The sequence below is a fragment of the Salvelinus sp. IW2-2015 genome, linkage group LG19 (genome assembly GCF_002910315.2).
Source record: "Salvelinus sp. IW2-2015 linkage group LG19, ASM291031v2, whole genome shotgun sequence".
In the NCBI taxonomy this organism is placed as follows: Eukaryota; Metazoa; Chordata; class Actinopteri; order Salmoniformes; family Salmonidae; genus Salvelinus; species Salvelinus sp. IW2-2015.
Genome location: NC_036859.1, coordinates 15627867 through 15654117, shown reverse-complemented (window position 1 = coordinate 15654117; position 26251 = coordinate 15627867). Strand labels below are relative to the sequence as shown.

The following is a 26251-nucleotide window of genomic DNA, read 5'->3' as shown; positions in this document are numbered from 1 at the left end:
GTGTGTGTGTGTGTGTGTGTGTGTGTGTGTGTGTGTGTGTGTGTGTGTGTGTGTGTGTGTGTGTGTGTGTGTGTGTGTGTGTGTGTGTGCATATGCGTGTGTGGGAGAGAAAGTGTTCCAACAAAGCCCTAGATATAGTGAGATTGCCATTGTGACTTATTGAGGCTAAAAGCTGGTGAATAATTTGTCTGTTCAAACAATTTCTCATCCGACTCGCAAACTTAATTATGAAAATGAACTGGGTTGTACTGTAGAGGTCTGAGCTCTATCGTAGCATCTCACTTCTGACCATGTGTTAAGGTACTGCATTGCACCTGCTCAGTATTTAACCAGTCCATTTGCAAAGTAGGTTATTGATTTGATTTCAGCGTGAAAATGAGGCCAAAGCAAGCATGGCGCAAAGGTCACTGCATAGTAATGATACAGCGGGAAAAAGTGCTGATCACAGTAGCTCATATTAAAATGTAGCCCTTTGCCCTGGGCTCAGAGTCTGCTTTTCAGAACATGAGCACTTCCTCAGTGAATTTATTTTTCAACCCTTGTCTCTGACAATATCAAGCCTACTTCACAGTATCTTGAGCTACAAAGAAACGAGCACAATCACTGTTCCAGTTGCTTTAGGACCAGACTGAAAGCACTAGGTACATATTGTGTGGAAGAAGGGTGTACATGTAGTACTGAACAATGTTCCCTCTAAGCTGTGCCGAGCAGTAGCCCGAGACGGCCGTGCAGMAAATATCAGCCCACAGAGAAAAGCAGGAGATTGAAGTTCACTTAACTTTCTTGAGCAGTGGTCACCAACCGGTTGATCGCAAACGGCTGGTCGATCTCCAAGCATTCCTATTCTATCGGTAAACATTTCTGTAAAAAAATAAATAAAAAAAATATATGATAAAGCCTGTGTTGGTCTCGGGCGGTAGGTGCACCCGATTCAGCTGCCCTGCGCGCTAGGTAGCAAATTGTTGCCATTTTTAACCATTGCATGTGTCTAAAGATACAAACTCTGCCTTCCAGCAGGCCCAGAGAGCAAATCAAGTGCAACATAGGCCTACCGCTGGCCAATCGGATGGCTCAGACGACCGTGTCTGCAGTAACGTAGCAGCCATTAAAGAAAGCTACAGCAAAGTTGATACTGTGAGATTTCTAAACGTTTAAAAACCATGACTAGAGAGAGACTGTCAACGAATACAGCAAAGAGATGAGTTCATGTTTAAGTTCTCACTCAGCACTGTCAACACTTTGTATTCATTATAAGCCATAAAATGCGCGTTCTTCCTATTTCCACTCAGCGCTACAACAAGCAGTGAAAGTGTATCTACAGGCTTGCGTTGTTAGTATTAGCGGCTTGGGTCTTTTTTAATATCAAGGGATATTTCACTTTCTCTGGTCAGAGGAGTAACAACATGAATTTGTGCAAGAGGCAGAAATAATGCAGTGCGACTCGAGMTTCACCATCAGCTGGAAGACGGTGTTCCTTTTTGTTCAGTGGATCCTCAGTCTGCTGCGCTCTCCCTCCGCTGAGACTGACCATCAGACGCAGGCACCATCAGTAAACAATAAAGAAAAAGCACATTATTTAAATATATGATCAATCATTACCGGTGTGATCATATAACCTTCCTCATTTTAAAAAAATATCTTCATTTTTTTTTTAAATGGTCCAAACAGCAATGCATTCATTGGCAGGGCAATTCAAGCAAAGCCAATTTGCGGTGATAATGTATTGGGGATATAGCTTACTGCACAAACCTCATTGCTACAGTACTGTTTTTAATTGGTTAATGTTTTTTTAAGCCGTGTAAAAAAAAAAAAAATCGGAGCGGTAGATCTCGGCTTGCATTTTGACAATGTGATCTTGACTCAGAAAAGGTTGGTGACCACTGTTCTACAGTTTTCCCTGTTAACAATATCAACATTTCCRTTTACTGTGGCAATTGTGATCGAATCAACGCAATATTAGCCACTTTCAATGCAACATACCGAAACAAAATGAACTATGCAAGAGATTTTGTTGGAGGCAGAACGCATCGGAGTAGGATTCTATTGCATTTGTATATATTATGGATCTCCATTAGCTGCTGCCAAGTGCATTGACACACAGTACTCAGCCGTACTTTACACAGACCGGTGTGACATAACCAATCAGAGCTGCAGTAGGCCTATATGCAAATAGACCATTGGCGTATATGGATCTGTGCCATTTACTTTGAACTGGACCGTGTGTACAGCATGAGCGGTCGTGAGTAGATGCGCTTGTTTTGAGATCAAAGTGAGAGCTGCGTGTAGCCACGTGTAAACATTTTGTTAATATCCTTTGCTAGTTAGTGAATTATTAGCCCAGTTATAGATCCTTTGTAGTCAGCAATAGGGGAGTGATTGCTTCCTAGAAAAGCACAAAACGTGTACATTTCTAGACATCTTTGAAAAGAGAGTCAAGTAAAGAGATTTATTTTGTCTTAAAGGGGCAGTGTTGTATTTTGAGACAGGCTTGAATCAGCTAAGTAGCCAATAGTCAGAGTGTAGCATAATTTGTCTGATTCTCTGTAATAATGGTATAGGAAGTGGTTTCTTGCGTCAAACAACACAACAACATTTTCAGTCACCTTATCTGAAGGACAAGTGGCTAAACAGGTTAATGTCAAGCCATGCATGTTTTTTTTCCATAAGTCTCATGGAATGTAGGCCTACATTGAACACCACACTTTGCGCTCAGCAGACCTGAAATTTTCTCAGTGGCGATAATCTTTTGAGTGTACCTTGGTCCTGACCGGGGCTTGAACCTGGGACTTTGCAACTGTCAACCCTACAACCCTAGAGATCCAAACCTCTTGAGGCGGTCGCTAGGTTGTAAGCTCCCTACAATAGAGTAGGTAACTTGTGTGTAGTGTTCTCTAGTTGGGGGAGTTTTAAAGCGATGCTAAAAGTGTTAGCCCTGGGCCATGTGTCATACAGCATTCTCTCGTGTTAGTCTAACAGTCAGCATGTAAGAGACCTGTGTTGAATTATTCAAAGCTGTAAGAGCTTGTCCTGGTACTTAGTACTTACCCCATAGTACTACCCCACCAGCTCTCTCTCTATCCCTGTCTGGGTTGGAGTGGATGGGAGAGATGGAGGAGTGGTTTACAGTGGGTTACGTAACTGATGAAATAAAGTAAACGCCAACATAAAGTCTCTTAATGCGGTGTTGGGCCGCCAGAACAGCTTCAGTGCACCTTGGCACAGATTCTACAAGTGTCTGAAACTATAGCAGCGATGGACACCATTCTTRCGCAAGAAATTCCATAATTTGGGGTTTTGTTGATGGTGGTGGAAAACGCTGTCTCGGGCGCCACTCCAGAATCTCCCATAAGTGTTCAATTGGGTTGAGATCTGGTGACTGAGACGGCAATGGCATATGGTTTACATGCTTTTCATGCTCATCAAACCATTCAGTGACCACTCGTACCCTCTCCTATGGGAGCATAGCCATGGTAGCCAAAATAATGGCCTACCCCAGCATTTTTATACATGACCCTAAGCATGATGGGATGTTAATTGCTTAATTAACTCACGGTTAGTTAACAACTCAACCATGTTAATCAGAAGTATGTGCCCAGTGGGTGAGATCTCTTCTAGCCAAGGTATTAACTGAGTATTTTTATACAAGACCCTAAGCAGGATGGGATGTTAATTGCACACAACTGTGTGGAAGCACCTACTTTCAATATACTTAGTATTTTAATTTTTTTATCCCTCATTTACTCAAGTGTTTCCATTATTTTGGAAGTTACCTGTATCTCTCTGACCTGGGATTGTTTCCTGTCCGCATGTGTACATACCCTACCCTTCTATACTACCGGCAGCAGCTCCTTCTCCCTCATAAACCCAGTGTGGAGTGGGTGGGAGAGATGTAGAGGGCAGGAGTGATTTACTGTCGTTTACAGTAATATGTGAGTCATTTTCTATGGCCCGGGGTCGTGTCCATTCCACATCTGTTCTACATCAGATGCTTTGGCGTAGCGTCTTGGCCTAGCACACATGGTGGACACATGAATAATAAAAGACAAACAAGTGTACAGGTAGGCAGAGATTCTGTTCATAGATAGATAGATKGGAGAAGAACAGAGAGGCACATGCAAGTGGAGAAGAATGTGAGAGAGCGAGAGAGTTGGCAGYCCAGTTTTCAAGATGGAGAGCAGGTGGATGTCTTGGAGAGACAGAAAAGACAGATGGGTAGACTGATTGACAGAACAACTTGATAAACAAGCCATTTGGCAGGGTAACGGAGAGATCGAGGGAACACGTCACAGAGGAGATGAACCGATGGGTTCATAAGGGAATAAGGGAATAAAGACAGCTCAAAGAATGCCATAACAAATTAGTGTTGAATTAGTGGACAGCACCTGGCATCATCCGAATCTATTATCTGACTATCAGTGTTGTGTTTAATGCTATGCTAAAAGCTATTCAGCYCCGTATGCTAACAGAGTGCGGCATCAGTGCTGACTGTGACTGTTTAGCGCTTATGCTAACACAGCATTGATTTGACTGGGCGCTAGGCTGCTACGCTATTTAATTATTCATATCTCTCAGGGTTGACAATATACTGTATGTACAATATGCAAATAAACAAAATTATAATTATTATCTGCTTTATAGTAATACACAATTACTATGTCACTTGATTAGCTTTGGGTTAATAGATTCAGGGCCAGGATACAGGTCTCTGTGCTACTGGCCCTGTGTTGAGTTAGCTGAATGCTAACTATGCTAATTCTCGCTCCCTCTCCTCTGTGTGTTGAGTTAGCTGAATGCTAACTATGCTAACTCTCGCTCCCTCTCCTCTGTGTGTTGAGTTAGCTGGATTCTAACGATGTTAACTGTATCCCCCTCCCATTGTGTTATTAGCTGGATGTTAACTATGCTAACTCTCTCTCCCTCTCCTTGTGTGTGTTCCAGGAAAGCCCCACAACATCGAGAGCTCGGAACGCGTGCAACTGTCGGGGACGTATAATGTCCGCAAAGGGAAACTCCAGCTGCCAGTCAACCGCTGGACCAGACGCCAGGTGATCCTTTGTGGCACCTGCCTCATTGTCTCCTCCGTCAAAGACAGCCACACGGGCAAGATGCACATCCTGCCCCTCATCGGAGGAAAGGTACAGTAAGACACAGGACTGCTGTTACTGACAAGACTGCTGTTACTGACACTACTGACAATGTTTTGTGACGGCTGAACCGGCAGCCATATTGAGAGTACCCACGCCAGAAAGAAAAATCGCAAAGTTCATTCTAATTCTATGACACCAATGTGGCATCCACAAAACMTACTTTACTCACCAGCTTTCCATTTCCATTTGTCTTCATTTTTGACTCCGTCTAATCAGTGTGTAATCACAGAGCTAAATCAWCAGTCAAAATCAAATCAACAGTCTTTAATAATCAACTCTGTGACAGAGTCCTGGTGAAGGGCCAATAAGTCATCGTTGCAAATCCATGTTTAATCTTCCAACATCCTTATTCCATATCTGCTTTCTCCACATCAAGTATTCTATACCCTAAATGGACTGTTGGCCTTTATTCACTTTGTCCTCCAATTTAAAAGTCTTATCGTGGTCCTGCCTAGTTCAGGCTGGATCCTCACGAATACATTTTCTGGCTTGGGATTTCACATTCCAAAAAGGGAGTTAGGGAGAGAGCCTTTGGTTTATGACTATTATCTCTTTATGGCTTTATGGCTGTGTATCTGCAGCAGGGAAGGACAGATAGGCCCATTGAATAAGCCCTAAGGGCACTCCTGAAAGGGTCTTTCTATCAGCCTGCCACATACTATATCTAGGCATATAAAGGACTGTGACTCCCCACATCCCACCGCAACCGCAGCTCAAATATCATGTCGTGTCAAGACACGACCTCTAGATCTCTAGATTCCCATACATCTCCGCAGCGTGCGTTCATAACTGTATGTGCGTGTTCGTGTATGTCTTAGTTGACGCTTGACCGGAAATTGCAGCCTGAGGCCCTTTTAATATGACCATCTGAACCTTGCAGCCCGTGCTGATGACGTCACTGAATTGACCATGGCCTGTAACATTTAAAAACAGGGACTGTGTTGTGTACTGAAAAAGTCCCTGGATGCTGTATGTGTTATTTTCTTCCTATAGGTATGTGTGTTTTCTGTACGCAATCAATATTTGTTCAGTCAATAGCCCTACAGGTTTGTTTATCTTGTTTGTCTGACCCTGAAGGCGTGTGTGTTGTCGTTGTCGTGTCTAACTGGCGATTTGTTTTCCGACAATGGTTATCTTGAATGTGTGACTTACCCTGGAGGTGTGAACTGAAGGTGTGTGTTTGTTAATGCTGTCTCATGGCCTAACGTGGGGTGTGTGTGTGTGTGTGTGTGTGTGTGTGTGTGTGTGTGTGTGTGTGTGTGTTGTGTGTGTGTGTGTGTGTGTGTGTGTGTGTGGTGTGTGTGTGTGTGTGTGTGTGTGTGTGTGTGTGTGTGTGTGTGTGTGTGTGTGCAGGTGGAGGAGGTGAAGAAGCATAGCCACTGCCTGGCGTTCAGCTCAGCAGGGCCCCAGAGCCAGACCTACTACGTCAGCTTTGACAGCTTCACAGAACACCTGCGCTGGCACCGACACGCAGCCAAGTACATCAGTGTGTATTTGTGTGTGGTGTCAGGGAGTACAGTTCGGGGTGAAACAGTAGCTCTCTCTGTCTCTGTCTCTCTGTCTCTCTCTCTCTCACTCACCACAACTCTCTCTCACTCACTCACTCATCACTCTCCTCTCTCTCATCCTTACTGAAGTAGGCCAAAGCCAGGAAACCAATTTTATAAATATTATCAGGGACGAGCGTGTCATGGAAGCCCAGGGGAACACTCAGAATAGAACCCACTGTAGGACTGGGAGGAGGAGTGGCATGAGCAGTAGTCAGGCCTGGAGAGTAGCTAGTTAACCGTGTTCAGTAAGGGAAGTATTGTAAGTACAGTAGTAAGGAGAGTATAGTGGAACTGGATCATATAGTAGAGAGTATATTAAGGAGAATATAGCAGTAAGGAGAGTAAAGTAGAGCAGTGTTTCCCATCCCCAGTGCTCAATTGACCCCATCACCACACATTTTTATTGAGAAACCCTGGACAAACACACCTGATTCAACTTGTTGACTAATCTTCAAGCCCTCATTGAGTTGAATCAGGTGTGTTTGTCCGGGGCTACACGGTGTGCTGTTGGGGGTACTTGAGGACTGGAGTTGGGAAACACTTTAGTAGAGGGTATAATAAGGAGAGTATAGTGGAACTGGAGAGTACAGTAGAGAGTATAGTAGTAAGGAAAGTATAGTAAGGACAGTATAGTGTAACTGGAGAGTATAGTAAGGACAGAATAGTGTAACTGGAGAGTATAGTAGAGAGTATAGTAGTAAGGAGAGTATAGTAAGGACAGTATAGTGTAACTGGAGAGTATAGTAAGGACAGTATAGTGTAACTGGAGAGTATAGTAAGGAGAGTATAGTAAGGACAGAATAGTGTAACTGGAGAGTATAGTAAGGAGAATATAGTAAGGATAGTATAGTGAACTGGAGAGTACAGTGGATAGTACAGTGGTGAGTACAGTACGGAGAGTATAGTAGTAAGGAGAGTATGGTGGTAAGGAGATAATAAGGAAGAAGTATTGATGTGAAGAGCGAGTAGAATTAGTAAGTAGTAGTTTATTAATAAACCGAAGATCTATTCTTGTACTGGGATGTATAACAGACAAGGAAGTCATATAAGAGATATATATGTAACGGAGTTAGTATATGCATATGAGACATAAGTGGACAAGGAAGTTAAGTATACTCAAGAGTATGTACTAGTGTATAGGGAGATATTGTAAAAGAGTAGTATAGTGGTAAGGAGGTCCTATATTCCGTAAGTGAAAGAATATTTGTAAGCGTAAATAGATAAGGAGTATATGCAAGGGATTATATTAGTAATGCGAGTATAGTGTTAGCTAGAGCCGATTATGAGTGGCCAAGGAGAGATAATAGTGCCAACGATTAAGAGTATTAGATAGCTAAAGAAGTTATTATATGGCTACAAGATAACTTTATCCAAGTGTAAGGAGTAATATAAGGCTGATGCATACTATAAGTGACCATAGTAGCCCTCTTATATTATTCGGCAAGTATGATGCAATAATATTAAAGCGTAGCATATTATAATATTAAAGGTATAAAATTAAGCGGAGTACTAAAGAAGGACATTATTGTCATAGTAAAGGCCAGTTTATAGATATTAAGATGTATAGCAATAATAATATATTTAGTAAAGAGTATAGTGGTAAGGAGAGTATAGTGGAACTGGACTAAGTGTTCAGTCATGCTATGACAGATAACAGTAAATATACAGTAGATATACGGGAGATATACAGTAAATAACATGAGGTGGCCTGTTATGTCCTGCCCTGTCTCACTCGTGGTTGACTTCCTGCCTTTCTAATCTTAAAACGCCTGACCTATCGATGACCTGTTAATAACCGCCCTAGGCCACACACACACACAATCCTCCCACAAATGCACAACCCCCCCCCCAGTCACACACACATCCCAGCGGAGTCGGGATAATTATGTTTGACACCAGGTTTCCCCTTTCTCTCCCCTCCCCCGGTGGGTCAGATGGTGTCCCAGAGGATCAACTCTGTGGACTTGTCCTGCTGCAGTCTGGAGCAGCTGCCTCCCAACCTCTTCTACAGCCAGGACCTCACCCATCTCAACCTCAAACACAACTTCCCCCCACAGACCACCGTCTGTACCAGCTACAGAGGTAGGTGGTACCATCCAGGGGAATTGGACACTCAGGACTGGATTGATATGGGATGGTTGGGTCTCAAGAAGGGGTAGGGTGGGGTGGGCTTGGCCTGGTTAAGTTGCTCTGCCTGGACAGATCTGAGCATGCATGGTTTGGCTTGGTTGGCTTGTAAAGGGTCACAATTAGGGTAGGGCTGGACTGGGCTAGACTAGACTGAACTAGCCTAGATTGGAGTGGACTTGCAGAATAGTGCTGGGCTAAGATGCATGAATGGGTAGTGTCAGTTAGTGGGCAAGGCAGTGTCAGTGGTCTTGGTTGGGCAGACTTGAGCTGCTTAGACCAGGTCTAGCAGAGCTGAGCAGGGTAAGGCTGGCCTGAGCTGGGATGGTCAGAGTTGGGCAGGACCAGGACAGGCCTAGTTGAGTTGACCTGGACAGTCGGAGTGGATGGAGTCTAGTAGGGTAGCCCAGACCTGTCTGCCTCTGCAGGGAGGCTTTAATATGGCCTGGCTCCCTCACTCTCCCTCTCAGTACTGCTCAGTGGGCACCATCTGGCCCCAGATTAAAGCACATAGCCAAGATGTACTATACACTGTGGTGTGTGTGTGTGGTGGTTGGTGTGTGTGTGTGTTGTGTGTGTGTGTGTGTGTGGTGTGGTGTGTGTGTGTGTGTGTGTGGTGTGTGTGGTGTGTGTTGGTGTGTGTGTGTGTGTGTGTGTGTGTGTGTGTGTGTGCACTCACGCCTGTCACAGCCTGTCTTAGAAATTCAGAAGATGATTTGTCATTTAACTGCACGTGCAAGTGTGTATGTATATTAGTGTCCTTGTAGTCTACGATGATAGAGAGAGAGCGAGGACTAGAGTGGGGGATTGTATGTGTGCGTGAGAGAGAATATTGGGTTGTGTGTTTGTCTGTTTGAGACAGACAGAGAGGCTGGTTGAAGGCAGAATTAGGGCATACAGAATCTTGATCACTGCAGATTAGAGTAGTGTGTGCATGTGCTCGTCTGATCCTGTCTGAACATGTGCCAGGACCGTCAACATTATACGAGGCTTTGGCCTTCATATTCTATATCCTGGCTAATGCAGGGGATAATCTGAATATCAAAAGACGGACATGACCGATGAAAAGCTGCTAGTTTGGAGATAAAAGGATATGATGTGATATGGAGGTTGTTTATGTATTTGGGTTTAATTGCTACAGAGCATCCCTGCTGGGCATCAGACTCACACAATGTACTAATGAGTATTAACTACATTAGTAGGGTCATCGTATTAAAGTGTTATTGGCTGAGCGATCGAGAGAGAGAGGGTGGATAGAGACAGGGAAGAGAGAGGGGAAGAGAGAGCGAGAGAGAGGGGGGAAAGAGAGAGAGAGAGAGGGGAAAGAGACAGGGAAAGAGAGAGTGAGAGAGGGGGGGAGGAGAGAAGGGGGAAGAGACAGGAAAGAGAGAGGGGGGGAAAGAGAGAGAGAGAGAGAGAGGGGGAAAGAGACAGGGAAGAAGAGAGCGAGAGAGAGGGGGAAAGAGAGAGAGAGAGAGGGGGAAAGAGAGCGAGAGAGAGGGGAAAGAGAGAGAGAGAGAGAGGGGAAAGAGACAGAGAGAGGGGGAAAGAGACAGGAGAAGAGAGAGCGAGAGAGAGGAAAGAGAGAGAGAGAGAGGGAAAGAGACAGGAAAGAGAGAGCGAGAGAGAGGGGAAAGAAGAGAAGAAGAAAGGGGAAAAGAGCGAGAAGAGAGGGGGGAAAGAGAGAGAGGGGGGGGTAAGAGAGAGAGGGGGGGGAGAGAGAGCGAGAGAGAGGGGGAAAGAGACAGGGAAAGAGAGAGCGAGAGAGAACAACATGGCCTAGTCTAGACTCCTCAGCTCTCACCGTGTCTGTGAGCATGTCACAATGTGTATTGGCTCAGGTTTGTGTGTGTGTTCAGACACACATTTTTCCTGAGAGAGAGAGTGTGTGAGGAGCTAGGTTTCCATCCACTTGGCGACAGATTTTCATGCAAGTATTCTAAAATCTGCATAAAAACAATATGCGCATTTTCCCACCAGAGATGTTTCCACCAAAGTGACTTGTTGTTGATTAAAGGCTGTGCGTGATGACGTAGTGCACATCAAAATAACTTTTGCAGTGAAATTCCCATGTATTGAATAAAAACTACAAGTTAAATGGGTTTCCATCGCATTTTCAACTCTACACATTTATTCCTGAGGTGCTGACCTGTTGCACCCTCTACAACCATTGTGATTATTATTTGACCCTGCTGGTCATCTATGAACGTTTGAACATCTTGAAGAACGATCTGGCCTTAATGGCCATGTACTCTTATAATCTCCACCCGGCCTAGCCAGAAGAGGACTGGCCACCCTTCAGAGCCTGCTTCCTCTCTAGGTTCCTTCCTTTCTAGAGAGTTTTTGCTAGCCCCCGTGCTTCTACATCTGCATCGCTTGCTGTTTGGGGTTTTAGGCTGGGTTTCTGTATAAGCACTTTGTAACATCTGCTGAAAATACATTTGATTGATAGATTGTAACGAAAAATGTTGTGTTATATAGTCAATGTCAGCTATCTGAGCAGCTAACCGATCGCTGCAGCTGTACATAGCCCATTGGTAAATAGCCCACCCAATCTACCTACCTCATCCCCATATTGTTTTTATTTACTTTTCTGCATTTTTGCACTCCAGTATTTCTACTTGCACATCATCATCTGCTCATCTATCACTTCAGTGTTAATTTGCTTAATTGTAATTACTTCGCTACTATGGCCTATTTATTGCCTTACCTCCTCACGCCATTTGCACACACTGTATATAGACTTTCCATGTGTAACTCTGTGTTGTTGTCTGTGTCGCACTGCTTTGCTTTATCTTGGCCAGGTCGCAGCTGTAAATGAGAACTTGTTCTCAACTAGCTTACCTGGTTAAATAAAGGTGAAATAAATAAAATKAAATAAATAAAATGTGCCACTCTGGTCTTGGCACGTACCTCTAGCCAACAGCTGGCAGGTACAGTATGGGTATAGCCTACCTGATGAGATTATTATGGACAAAATAGCAAGATTAGTTTTATTTGTCAAATGTCAGCCAAGCATCAATCATCATGTCACCAGAATAAGACCCTTGATGTTTATTGAAAGGGGCATCAAGCTCATCACCCTGRACTTTCACCACCCTGTGAAGTTCATCATCATTTATAGAATCTGTAGCCTAATAAACGGCATTGCTTTCCCGCGTCGTAGTGGGAGGACCAAACAACATATCATTGCGTGACTAAGTTTACTTCAATATGATTGCAATGATATCAATATTTACCCAAAAAGGCGTTTCCACCACCATTTCTCGCATAATTAATTTTACCGACWCAAAAAGATCCCACCTTGTCTAGCGTATTTTGTTTTGCCGACKTTTTGAAAGTTTACGGACAAACGTTCTGTTTCCATCAGGCCTGCTGTGACATTTTTGAATCCGACATTTACTTTACTCGCATAAAAAGGTTGGAAGCCTGGTTTGTCTCCCTTTTTGTTTCCCTATAAACACTGGGTTTCCGTCACACCATGGCATCTGACTATTTAGTATTTTTCCAAGTGGTGTTCCTCCTCTCTTTCTCCCCCTCCCTACCTCCCTCTTTCTTTCTCGCTCTCTCACACCTCCCACTCTCGTCCTTCATAACTTTTAGGCAGCATTATAAATATGATAATACACGGACGGGGTCAAAGGTTTAAACAGATGCACGGAACCAGATCCAGCCCCTCCCTGTGTGATGACCTTTGTAATAGAGCATTGCATTATGGGATTAGGGGAGGGGCTAGTATCCTACACACCTGATTACCCATATTTGATTGGCACATCACTCTCTAGAGCTAATCTGGCTAATCTGGGGGGGGCAGATAGAGAGATGCAGCGAGATGGAGAGCGGGAGAGAAAGACAGAGGGGAGCAGAGAGGGGGGGTATGTGTGGTGTTAGTCAGCAGATTTGAGCTGGTGATCTACAGGAGCACAGGGTTGTCCCGGCCTCCTTGTCTCGTTCAGCCCCTCCAGGAGGACGCCTCCCTCCCTACCTCAGCTGGAATTAAATGGCCTTGCAAATTAATAGCCCTGTCATCTAGCTTCCCTTTTTCTAATAACACATGATGAAGAGGCTGGCTGAACTGGCTGCGTGCATGCGTGCGCGTGTGTGTGCGTGCGTGCGTGCGTGTGTGTGTGTGTGTGCGTGTGTACGTGTGATCGATTCAAAGCATTGCCAGACTAAAAGCCAGCAGACTTGTTTGTGCGGTTATCAGCTTTGATGCTAACATGGCAATCGGCCCAGGAGTGGTGGGGCCGTGTGCCATCCACCTCTCTCCTGTCCCCTTTCCCCTGTAAGGGTGACTTGACTGAAGGTCACTGCTGAACCATAGGACACAAAGCCAAATGCCACTAGCCTCTGGTGTTGCTACTGACAACACACACTGCCTGTTTCCTCTACATGACAATGTATTTGTATTTTCATTTTGACTGTTGAGTCAAACCACTGACTTTGCTAACTTCACAATATCACAGATGTGTGATATTTAACATTTTACCACATTATGACAGAGGAACAGAAAAGGTCAGAGAAAGTCCCATAGTCTTTTGACGCTTGTTTTAAACTTTGGGAGCATTCTAACAGAGTGCACTTACTCTTATAACAGTGTGGTTACATGGGCACAGCAGCACACTACTCTTGAACCAACAAACTACATAATACATATTATAACCTGGCTGGTTCGAGCCCTGAATGATGATTGGCTGAAAGCCGTGGTATATCAGACCGTATACCACGGGTATGAGAAAACATGTATTTGTACTGCTCTAATTACGTTGGTAACCAGTTTATAATAGCAATAAGGCTCCTCTGGGCATTACCAATATACCACGGCGGCTAAGGGTATATTGCATGATGCCTAAGAACAGCCCTTAGTCGTGGTATATTGGCCATATACCACATCTCCTCGGGCCTTATTGCTTAAATATACTACTCACAACCTCCCTCTCTCTCCTCCCTCGGCTCCCTCTCTCAGGTTCTCTTGTCTGCGTAGCCTCAACCTGTCTAACAACCAGCTGGGTCAGTTCCCCGTGGTCATCTGTGACATCCCCACCCTCACCGAGGTCAACCTCAGCTGTAACTATCTGACCAARGTGGGCCAAGCTGTGYGATCCATGACCAAGTAAGAACCAGAAAGTGTCTAGGGGTCAATGGCACCCTATAGAGTACCACAGTATGAGTGATAATACCCATAAATCCTAGCGGTCAAAACAGGGAAATGGTTCCAATCGTATTTCCACCATTCATTTTTCCTATAAGGGGTAAGCCTACACGAAACACAGCCCTTATTTTAAGTGTTTCTAAAATCCCCTATGACCGCTAGGTTTTATGGGTATTATGACATCACCACTGTAGGGCTCTATTCCCTATATTGTGTACTACTTTTTCCCCCCAGAGGCTCTGGTCAAAAGTAGTGCACGTCATAGCAAATAGGGTGCTATTTGGGATGCATGCGAGGGGTCAATGGGCATATAGAGAGGGACAGAGAGGTCGAAGGTTGTTCTTAATCACAGTTCTAGGATCAGATGACCTCACCCGCGACCCTAACCTTCAACATGAAGTATCAGTGGTTAGTGTTAGTTTCTATCCACCTTCTCCAGACACAGGAGACCATTGGATAGATTCTGAAATATCATAGATATATTAAATATGTTTAACATTTCAGATGATCGTCTGACGATCTGATGGTAACCTGAAGTGAATGCAGACTGAGCTGATAGGGAAACTGATAGTAGTTCACGTGGGGTGATACTTTAGGACGGGAGAGAGAAGCTGTGATGAGGTGATGTCTGCTTCCTCGCAGCAGCTGAGCACCTCTCCTCTCCTCTAATGGAAGGATCTGGAATGCAGCCTGTGAATTCCTCAGTAATGCCCACTGAGCATCAATGCTACTACTGCCACCTCCTGGTTGTAGAGGGAAAGACCTTAGTATCAGAAAGTGGAGAATGACAACGTTGAAAAAGGGACTCGGCTGTTTGTAATGTAGCTCTTTTGATTGTACTTGATCACCACGCATTAGACAGGGATTCTTAAGATAACAGGGAAATGTCAGCGTGTTTTTTCACACAAAGTTAAGATGTTGTCTTCTCACATCATGCTCACCCTCCTCTCTCTCCCTCTATTTCTTTCCCTCTCTCTCTCTCTCTCTTCAGCCTGCAGACGTTTCTCCTAGACGGTAACTGTCTGAGTGAGTTACCCAGTGAGCTGGGCTCACTCCAGAGACTGGGCTACCTGGGCCTGTCCTTCAACCAGTTTACCCACGTGCCCCAGGTGCTAGAGCGTCTGGTGTCCATGGAGAGGCTGTGTATGGCTGGAAACAGCCTGGACACACTGGTGCTGCAGAGCTTCAGACTGCTCCGAGTCAAACACGTCGACCTACGGTARGCAGAGAGACAGATATAGATAGACAGATAGATAGACGGACGGACAGACAGAGAAACGGGCAGACAAGCTCGATTCAGATCCTATCTACAGCTCGTGATAAAGAAACATTTTGTAATCCAGTCAGAGTGTCCTCATTACAAGCAGACGTCAAGCTTTGCACCCAGGCCAAAACATTGGATGTCCCATTTTTTTCCCATTGCATGTACAGTAATGGCAGATGCATGCAACTCGTTCACCCAATGAACGCCATGCGTGTTTTGTCCATTCTTATGATCTGAACACAGTCTACACCTAGCCGTAATCATGTCTAAACACCTGAAACATTCAATCTCACTGATGTTGGTCACAATCCAATCACAGAATGTTTATAATCCAGCGGGTGTGTAGACACATGGGTGTTGCCGGCCGGACACGTTTGACTGGACTTATCTCTCGATTGCAAAACTCAAACAGTGAGAGGAAACTACACTAAACTGTATGGAACAGAACCAGGCTGAACAGAAAGTCGGCAGGGAACAGAACCAGGCTGAACAGAAAGTCGGCAAGGAAGACAACCAGGCTAAACAGAGAAAAATAGTGGAACCGAACCAGGCTAAACAGAGTCAGCCTGGAACAGAACCAGGCTAAACAGAGTCAGCATGGAACAGAACCAGGCTAAACAGACTGTCAGCTATGGAACAGAACCAGGCCTAAACAGAGAGTCAGCATGGAACAGACCAGGCTAAACACAGAGAGTCAGCATGGAACAGAAACCAGGCTAAAACAGAGAATCAGCATGGAACAGAACCAGGCTAAACAGACAGTCAGCATGGAACAGACCCAGGGCTAAACAGAGAATCAGAGTGAAGACAGAACCAGGCTAAACAGAGAGTCAGCATGGAACAGAACCAGGCTAAACAGAGAGTCAGCATGGAACAAAACCAGGCAAAACAGAGAGTCAGCATGGAACAGAACCAGGGCTAAACAGAGTCAGCATGGAACAGAACCAGGCTAAACAGACTATCAGCATGGAACAGAACCAGGCTAAACAGAGAATCAGCATTGAACAGAACCAGGCTAAACAGAGTCAGCATGGAACAGAACCAGGCTAAACAGAGAATCAGCATTGAACAGAAACCAGGCTAAACAGAGTCAGCATGGAACAAGAACCAGGCCTAAACGAGAGTCAGCAATGGAACAGAACCAGGCTAAACAGAGTCAGCATGGAACAGAACCAGGCTAAACAGAGTCAGCATGGAACAGAACCGGGCTAAACAGAATCAGCATGGAAAGTCACGTAATCATTACTAGACCGATGTTCTCCCTGCCTGGAAAAGAGCAGGCTTTGAGTGACTTAGCATTATTTGTCTAGTTAATACATCACTCCTGTCACGACGATGGGACATTCACTGAAGTGCCTCTGTGTCATGTTGTGAAGCCCAGGACCAAAGATCACACGTGATTGTAGCTAGAGATGAATATGGAGTGGTCTGTTCTATTTGTCGGTCGGTGCGGCTTTTTCCAGTCTTTTACAGAAATATGTAGAAATGTGTTGAGTGTCAGGTCATTTGGCACGTAAAGCTGTTAATGAGTAACCTCGATGGTGCATACCCAGAGACAGGGCCGTTGAGGTCAGATTTCAAGTATAGCAGAGGAGACCTCAGTACATTTATTTGGCCACACATATGAGATATTAGACCATCTCTTATTTGTTATTTATTGAACCTTTATTTAACTAGGCAAGTCAGTTGAGAACAAATTATTATTTACAATGACGGCCTGCACTAGCCAAACCCAGATGTCGCTGGGCCAATTGTGCGCCGCCCTATGGGACTCCCAATCACGGCCAAATGTGATACAGCCTGGATTCGAACCAGGGACTGTAGTGTTGCCTCTTGCACTGAGATACAGTGCCTTAGACCACCGTGCCACTCGGGAAGGACTGTAGATATTGAATCAATGTGTTCGCTTCAAGTAAAATCAGATTTGATTTCAAAATCCCCTTAGTTGACAACTCCCCCCCCAAAAAAATAATTCAATCCATACAGACATTGATCTTGATCTGATGAGTGTTAATTAGGCTACGGCCCATACTGCCAACTGTCCAATTATGCATGACCTCTAACCTTTGCCCTCTGTGCCATCAGGCTGAATAAGATCCGGGTGGTGGTTCCAGACGAGCCAGACCTGCTGAGACACGTGACCCAGCTGGATGTGCGTGACAACGGGCTGGAGGAGCTGGATGCCTCCCTGTTCCCACGCCTGGAGGTCCTCCACTGTGAGAGGAACCACATCGCCACCCTCAAGGTCAAGGGCTCCATGCTCAAGGCCGTCTACGCACAGAACAACGGTGGGTCTGCGTCCCCAGTTAGAGTCCATCGGTGCCTGCTGTGCTTGTAAGGACGTAGGAGGGTGACGTTGCCCCTAGTCGCTGATCTTGGGTCAGTTTTGCGTTTTTCACACTAACGGTTAAGGCTGAGATCCGCGATAGGTGAAACAAATGCCACTGGCCGCCCCAGGTGAATTGGTTATTCTTTTTGTTTTGAGGAAATGAGCATCCAGCGTCGTTGTAAAAAAATATAACTGCTGTTCTATTGCACGTGCAGGGAGAAAAAACAGCATTCGCTGTTAGAAGTAACGTCTTTGTTGTTCTCATATCGCAAAACGGACGTGGGGAGAGCCTACTGCGTCTGGAATTCCTCCTCTATTGCCAGTGTCATTCTCAGTCTCTGTCACCACCTAGCTACAGCGTCTGCTTCCATTCGTCACGTCACACCCCGTCGGTGGTTTAATGCTCTCTAATGTGTTCTCTTCTATAGAGCTACGGGAGCTGGAGGTCAGCCCAGTGCCCTCCACCCTCACCTACATGGACATCTCCAGGTGAGGCCAACAACTTCCCTTCATCACTCAACATTGCAGAAAATACTGTGCGGACACTCTCTAAACCGTAGCATACTCACAAAGCCTCTTCAAACCTGGCCTCTCCTCTCTCCCTCTCCCTCTCTCTCTCTCTGTAGGAATCGTATGGAGGCCGTCCCAGAGTGGCTGTGTGAGATTAAGAAACTAGAAGTTCTGGACATTAGCCACAACCTCGTTACTGAGCTCCCAGCACGGTCAGTTTTTCTTGGTCTCTCACTCTCTCTCGCTCTCTCTTGCTCTCTCTTGCTCTCTCTCAATTCAATTCAAAAGGCTTTATTGGCATGGGAAGCATTGCCAAATGTAAATCTCTCTCTCTATCTAACGCCAGTCTCTCTCTCTATCATCTCTATCTATGGTCTCTCTCTCTCTCTCTCTCTCTATCTACAGTCTCTCTCTATCTACAGTCTCTATCTACGGTCTCTCTCTTTATCTACAGTCTCTATCTACGGTCTCTCTCTCTCTTTATCTATGGTCTCCCTGTCTATCTATCTCTAGCTACGATCAGTCTACTCCCAATGGCTCAATACTTTTTCAACCAGGAAAAGCCCATTGAGACCCAGAGTCTCTTTTTCAAAGGAGATCTGGCCAAGAAGGCAGCGACCATACATACATTACAGAATGAAAACATAGAACAATACAGTAGAATACAACAACATGATCCAGACTTTAAAAAAAAAGCATTTACACTCCTCTGTAACAGAGTCTCCCATCAAAATGTTAATTCATTCAGTGTCACTAACATATCTAGATGAAGCATGAGTTGTAGACTATTCCATGCCTCTGGTGCAAAAAACGAGAAGGCAGTCTTGCCTAATACTGTGAATGTCCTGGGGACTTTAAGTAGCAACCACCTAGCAGACCGGGTATGGTAACTGCTGGTGGTGAAGGAGACCAGACTACAGAGGTAAAGAGGGAGTTTACCTGCTGGTAGTGAAGGAGACCAGACTACAGAGGTAGAGAGGGAGTTTACCCAAAAGGGCTTTGTAGATGAACACATACAAATGTAGCTTTCTGCGCATATAAAGTGAGGTTCAACCTACCATTTGATACAAGGTGCAATGGTGGGTGAGTGACTTGGCATTTGTAATAAAGTGCAAGGATGCATGATAAACAGAGTCCAGTCTCTGTAAGACGGAGGAGGATGCATGATAAACAGAGTCCAGTCTCTGTAAGACGGAGGAGGTTGCATGCATATACAACAAGTCACCATAATCAATMACAGAGAGAAAAGTGGCCTGAACAAGCTTCTTTCTAGCCATAAGRGGGAAGCAAGCCTTAATACGAAAATGAAAACCCAATTTCAATTTAAGCTTCCTCACAAGATTGTCCACATGAACTTTAAAGGACAACTTGTCATCCAACCATATACCTAGGRATTTGTAGGATGACACTTTTTCAATGGATAAGCCACCAGATGTGACACCACTAACCTTCTCCGGTAAAGGTCATGCATTTCGTTTTTTGTAGATTCAAGACCAGTTTGAGACCATAAAGGGAGGCCTGCTGTGACTGAAAAGCAGTCTGGAGCTCTTCAACAGCCTGAACCAGAGAGGGAGCACATGAATATATGACTGTAGCATCTGCATATAGATGTAACTTTGCTGATTGCATCCCATTTCCCAAATCATTAATAAAGAATTGAGAACAACACAGGAGCTACAATGGAACCCTGGGGCACACCTCTATTAATCTCAAGAAAGCTAGACTTGTGATTGTCAGTATATACACATTGTGTTCTGTCAGAAAGATAGTTCCTAAACCAATTTACTTCCCCTTCACTGAGACCAATGTTATTGAGTCTAGTTAGCAACAATTCATGGTCAACTGAATCAAATTCCTTTGATGAATCAACAAACAGAGCAGCACAATGTGGCTTTTTATCAAGTGCATTAATGATGTTGTTTGCCACTGCCATGGCTGCAGTTGTGGTGCTGTGCCCCGATCTAAAGCCAGACTGAACCCTGCTCAGTATGTTCTTTTCAATTAAGAAATTTAACTGAGTTCACTAGGGATTCATAGACTTTGGCCAGGATAGGGAGTCCACTAGGGATTCATAGACTTTGGCCAGGATAGGGAGTTTGGAGATAGAACAATAGTTATTAGCATCTGAGGGATCTCCACCCTTTAGCAGTGGGAGGACATAAGCTGATTTCCAAATGCTGGGTATTGAATTGGTCAAGAGACTCAAMTTGAAAATGTGAGCCACAGGTTCAGTAATAATACCAGCTGCTATCTTTAAGAGGTAGGGGGTCCAGGTTGTCTGGACCTGCACACTTTTTAGTGTCTATTGCCTTTGGTGCTTTATAGACCTCAGTATAAGAAACAGGCTCAAAGTTAAAATGGTTCACATGGGGGCCTATATCATAGTTGACTGTAATAGAGCTTACATTAGAGGCCTGGACCCCACAATTATTAATAACTGAACCAGCAGATATGAAGTGCTTGTTAAAAACTCCTACAATATTTGCTTTATCCTTCACTTCATTAGAATCCATCATTAAATGGTTAGGAAGGCCAGAGGAGACATTAGAACCTGACACTGATTTGATCAGCGTCCAGAACTTGGTAGAGTTGTTTATGTTCTCTGCGACTGCATTTAAATAGTAATCTGATTTGGACTTCCTGATCAATCCTGTGCATTTGGTTCTTAMCGCTCTGAAGGAGGCCCAGTCAACAGGAGCATTTGTATGCCTAGCTTGATCCCAAGAGACATTTCTCTTTCTAATTAATTGTCACGTGTGCTCCCTCTCCGGGCCTCTAGTCACCAGGCTGCTGATTATTGCGTACACCTTACCCCATCTTCACGCGCGTCAGCGCCTAATGACAATCACCTGGACTCCATCGCCTCCTTGATTACCTGCCCTGTTTATGTCACTCCCTTTGGTTCCTTCCCCAGGTGGTATTGTTTCTGTTTCATGTCTGTGTGCTGTTAGTGTTTCTTGTTTTGTGTTATGTTCTGTTTATGTATTAAATATTCACTCCCTGTACTTGCTGCCCCGACTCTCAGCCRACATCGTTATATGAATTCCGCAAAGTTATCAGGAAACCAGGAATTGTCCCTTCCACTGATTTTGAATTTCTTCACAGGGCATTGCTTAGTCCCAGGCAGTGTCAACATGGGGAAACAGACTTACTCTGTCTATATTATGGTACAGATCATGTAAGAACACCTTCTCATCAAACTGTCTAAAATATKTTTWAAAAATATAACGGTGTTTGGCTTGGGTCATGTTTGTATTTCTAACACAAGCAACTGCACAGTGATCACTGACATCATCACAGAATATCCCAGTCCATGTGTGTTTGCGAGGGGTATTCGTTAGAAGAATGTCCAACAGGATACTGTACAATCCCGCTCTGTATTCTCCAAATGGCTCTTTCTCAATACTCTAAAATAGCCTGTTGTTGTCTCCTTTCCTTCGTAACCACTGATAATTCGAAAGACTGGATGGGTTTTCACCATGTGTATTCCAGCTCTCATGTCCTGTCAGATCAGTGATCATGGAGGGAAGGACACAAGGAATAGAAAAAAGGAAGCTAGTTTGGACTGTTGAGACGCAGCCAGTAGTCTCATTTAGTCCCTCTGGACACTTCATCTTATGCCTGTGTGCCCTGCACATGGACAGTCTTCTATCCCCAACTAAGCGCCATGAATCAACCAGATCCTCATGAATCAACCAGATCATCATGAATCAACCAGATCATCATGAATCAACCAGATCATCATGAATCAACCAGATCATTCATGAACAACCAGATCATTCATGAATCAACCAGATCATCAGAATCAACCAGATCCTCATGAAATCACCAGATCATCATGAATCAACCAGATCATCATGAATCAACCAGATCATCATGAATCAACCAGATCATCATGAATCAACCAGATCATCATGAATCACCATCCCATCCTTTCTCTTTTTATATCCCCCTCTAGTTCACTTCAGATGCTCCTTCCTTCTGTCTTTCTCACTGTATTATTCTCTCTCCCTTTCTCTCTTTTGCTCCCTCTCTCTCTCTCTCTCTCTCTCTCTTTCTTGCTCTCGCCCCACTCTTTCTTTCTCACGCCCTCTCTCTCTCGCTCCATCTCGCTCCTTCTCTCTCTCTCTCGTTCCCTCTCCCTCTCTCTCTCGCTCTATCCCCTATCTCCCTCTGCAGATCTATATTTTACTCAGGAAGTGTCAGAATGACGAATCTTAGCTGCAGGCTCCACTAGAGGTGCCGATATGTTCTGTTTTCATGTCTTCATCCCTTCCCCACCCCCATCCCATGCCTTCTGTTACGACCCAGTTTAGACGCACATCACGCGCACGGAAACGCATGCACACACCACCCCAGCAGACCAGCTGCACTGTGACAGTGTGTCTGTGTGTCTTTGTAAGCACAGAAGGTCTTTTATCTGCGTTAAGCACAAGCCACAAGTCGGTTTATCGCCAATTCCCTAAACGTATGTGTCTTCTTTCTGAAGATTTATCGGTGCATCTTTTACAATCATACTTTCCTTGTCTCCACGCCTTTGTCTTTACTGATCTGAACACACAGACTAAGTGAAGGTAATATGAAGGCATTTTCTTCACCTGTCCCGCTCTTAACTTCTTTGTCAGTACAGTTGGAGAGAAGGAGAAGAGGCGAGGAAGCCACTTGAGACAATTGAGATGCAGCCCCTGTTTCTCTCCCTGTCTTACTCTGACCATTGAGATGCAGCCCATGTCCCACCCATTGCGACTGCGATGTTGTTACTGGTTTGACACTGACGTCTCTCCACTCCCCCCTACTGGCAGGTTGCTGTGTAGCAGCAGTCTGAGGAAGCTGAGTGCAGGACACAACCACCTGCAGAAGCTGCCTGAGAGAGTAGAGCGCCCATTACTGGAGGTGTTGGACGTACAACACAACCAGCTGGCAGAGCTGCCCTGCAACCTCTTCCTCAAATCTMACAGGTAACACAACATTATGAACATATATTACATATAGGATGGTAAACATACAATGAATATGATTACATGGTAGTGAATGAAACTCGGTGTGAATAAAAGTAAATGAATGATATGCCTGTAGTGTTGAGGTAAAGTACAATCTGTGTTGTTTGTATCAATATAACAGCATGATGACAAGGGGTGTCCTTTAGTTATTACCCCAGTTATTTACTAGTTAATCTAAGTTATTACACCTGTTAATACAAGTTATTACATGCTATTACTATCCCTGCTAAAGTACGTCTAATGGTTGAAAGACTGACATTCGAGCTCACTTCCTGTTTCAGTTTACGGTGCCTGAATGCCTCAGCCAATAAGCTGGAGCACCTGCCTCCCTCCAGCCTATCAGAGGAGAGCAACAGCGTCCTACAGGAACTGTACCTCACCAACAACCGTCTGACTGATAAGTGTGTTCCCTTACTGACGGGACACACACACCTCAGAGTACTACACATGGCCTACAACTACCTGCACACCTTCCCTGCCAGGTGAGTGGATGTAGGCTACATCACACACACACATACCAAATAACTGCTTCTTTGTCTACCTCACAATACAGTTCACTGTCTCTTATACATACATACTCACTGACTCTCCCTTTTCCTTCACTGTAGTAAAATGGCCAAGCTGGAGGAGCTGGAGGAGCTGGACCTGAGTGGGAACAGGCTGAAGACGGTGCCCACCACCATCATGAACCTCAGACGCATGCACACACTCATCGCCCACTCCAACACCATAGAGGTCTTCCCCGAGGTCATGCAGCTTATGGAGATGAAGGTACGTGTGTCGCGCATGCATATGCATTTGTGTGCGTGTGTGGATGCGTGTGTGTATGTGGATGCGTGTGTGTGTGTGTGTGTGTGTGCGTGTGTGTGTGTGTGTTAACCCTCTCCTGTCTCTCCTCAGTGTGTAGATCTGAGCTGTAATGAGCTGAGTGAGATCAGCCTGCCTGAGAACCTGCCTCCTAAACTCCAGGAGCTGGACCTGACCGGCAACCCTCGCCTCAACCTGGACCACAACACCCTGGAACATCTCAAGTAAGTCTTCTATTAGTGTAGACAAGTTGTGATTTAAAGATGGAATCAAATTGAATTCTTTATTCGTTTGTCTGTGTATCTGTATTCCTGCACTGTGATCGTTTTGATAAGTTTCCTCTCTCCTCTTCGTTGCAGTAACATCCGCTGTTTCCGCATCGACCCGCCCCCGACCTTCTCAGCCAATGAGGCGTCGGGTGGGCCGGCTGTGTGGAGTCATGGTTACACAGAGGCCTCGGGCGTCAAGAACAAGTGAGTAACGCACTACGCTACACTACACTACAGGATACAGCCACATCATGTGTGAATCAAATGGACCACCATGGGAGAGCTTTCAAAACACTAGCAAAGTTACCATGGTGACTGAGACGAATACATCAGTCAGTGAGGTCAATGGGGGGTGGGCAGTAGAGATGGTCTGGGTGGGTGTGTGCACACGTCCATCTGTCCGTGTGTGTGACACATGTGAGAGAGAGATGCAGTGCTGTGGAGCTACAGTATGTGTTAAACTCTTAACATCCTCGAGGGCATATCATTAACATTTTGCGTGTCTGTGTTTTTGTGCGTGTGTGTGTGTGTGTTTCCAGGCTGTGTGTGGCCGCCCTGTCGGTGAACAGTTTCTGTGGGAGTCGTGAGGCCCTGTATGGGGTGTTTGATGGAGACAAGAACGTGGAAGTGCCATACCTGCTGCAGTGTACCATGAACGATGTGCTGGCTGAGGAGCTACACAAGACCAAGAGTGAAGAAGAACATATGACCAACACTTTCCTCGTCATGCAGAGGTATGTATGTAACACACAGAGAGAGAGTCAGACACCTTCACATTTAAACAGTATCAGATAGTCAACCTTCTCCTTTTCTCTCTGTCTGTGCCACAGGAAACTGGGTACGGCAGGGCAGAAGCTGGGTGGCTCGGCAGCCCTGTGCCACATCAGACACGACCCCACCAACCCAGGCGGCTGCTTCACCCTCACCGCTGCCAACGTAGGCAAGTGCCAGGCCATCCTGTGTCGCGACGGCAAACCACTGCCCCTCTCCCTGCTGTACAACGTAGGCCTGGAGGAAGAGTACCGACGCATCAGACAACACAACGCCATCATCACTGAGGTACACAGGGAGGGGGGTGTGGAGGGAGAGGAGGGGTTGAGTGTATTATGCGTGTTGTGTGGGGGTGTGTAAGAGGCTGTTCATTTAAATGAAATAGTACTGACATTATAGCTTGTGATGCACATCAATTCCATTTCACTTTAAATTCTATAACCAGGGCTCCACATCCAGGTACATTTTCCAGTGTCACACTAGGCCAGTAGCAACAGAAAGCTACTTGCCCCCAATGAAAGAAATACTGGCCCGGGTCAAGATCTAACAGTAAAGTGAATGATGCGTACATAATTCCAATTAGCAAGTGATTTTATATTTCATTTGAGCTGGGCAAGAAACCTATACTATACATGGTTCATACAGACATGATTTTTTCAAGCACTTAACTGTAATTTTCAAGGACCTGCATTGTATATTTAATTGTTGTAATAGACTATAGAAAAAACAAACCATTACCATAAAACATTTTTAATAGGCCTTCCATTTAATAGGCCTTCCCTTTAATAGGCTTTCCCATTGGCATTATGCATTGCCATTGATATTATTTTCACATTCTAAAATATCTCTATTGCCTGACTAAATACACTGCATGCACCGTTAGTCCCCGGTGCATGCTAGTGAAGTCTGTCCAGGTGGTAGCTAGTCAGTCTAGCCAGTTGAGATGTTGTGTTGCCCATAATAAGCACACATGGTTCTTTAACTGAAATGTCGGGAAACAAACAAAAGCGTTCATAAAAACGAATCAGAAATGAAATCACAGAATAATTATATTGGAGCTGTAGAACCTCTAAATCGGCTCGCCTACCACAACGTCAAGGACTTTTCAAGGACCAAATGCCTGATTTCATCCATTGCATGATGACTGATTTACGCATCGCAAATATTGAACCAAGACTTCTGGTTTGTATAGCCATTCTTTTACTGCTAGATATCATAACTTGGAACATCTTTCCTACCCAGTGGTGATGTAAATCTTGGTATGGCAAACTAAAAATATATATTTTTGATGCATGCCAGCAAAGCCACTACACAACAAAATACAC

At 44.9% G+C, this 26251-nt stretch overlaps 1 protein-coding gene across 1 annotated transcript in view; it reads left to right on the top strand.

Annotated features, from left to right (window-relative positions):
- Nucleotides 1-26251, top strand: part of LOC111979247 (PH domain leucine-rich repeat-containing protein phosphatase 1) — an 84593-nt gene that overhangs the window by 53271 nt on the left and 5071 nt on the right. Inside the window, 16 exon segments of the mRNA XM_070448843.1 lie at nucleotides 4939-5135; nucleotides 6501-6635; nucleotides 8632-8743; nucleotides 8746-8779; nucleotides 13791-13937; nucleotides 14968-15195; nucleotides 17326-17528; nucleotides 17998-18058; nucleotides 18196-18291; nucleotides 22882-23037; nucleotides 23361-23561; nucleotides 23688-23850; nucleotides 23980-24110; nucleotides 24246-24359; nucleotides 24695-24889; nucleotides 24986-25214. Coding sequence (XP_070304944.1) covers nucleotides 4939-5135; nucleotides 6501-6635; nucleotides 8632-8743; nucleotides 8746-8779; nucleotides 13791-13937; nucleotides 14968-15195; nucleotides 17326-17528; nucleotides 17998-18058; nucleotides 18196-18291; nucleotides 22882-23037; nucleotides 23361-23561; nucleotides 23688-23850; nucleotides 23980-24110; nucleotides 24246-24359; nucleotides 24695-24889; nucleotides 24986-25214 — 2402 coding nt within the window.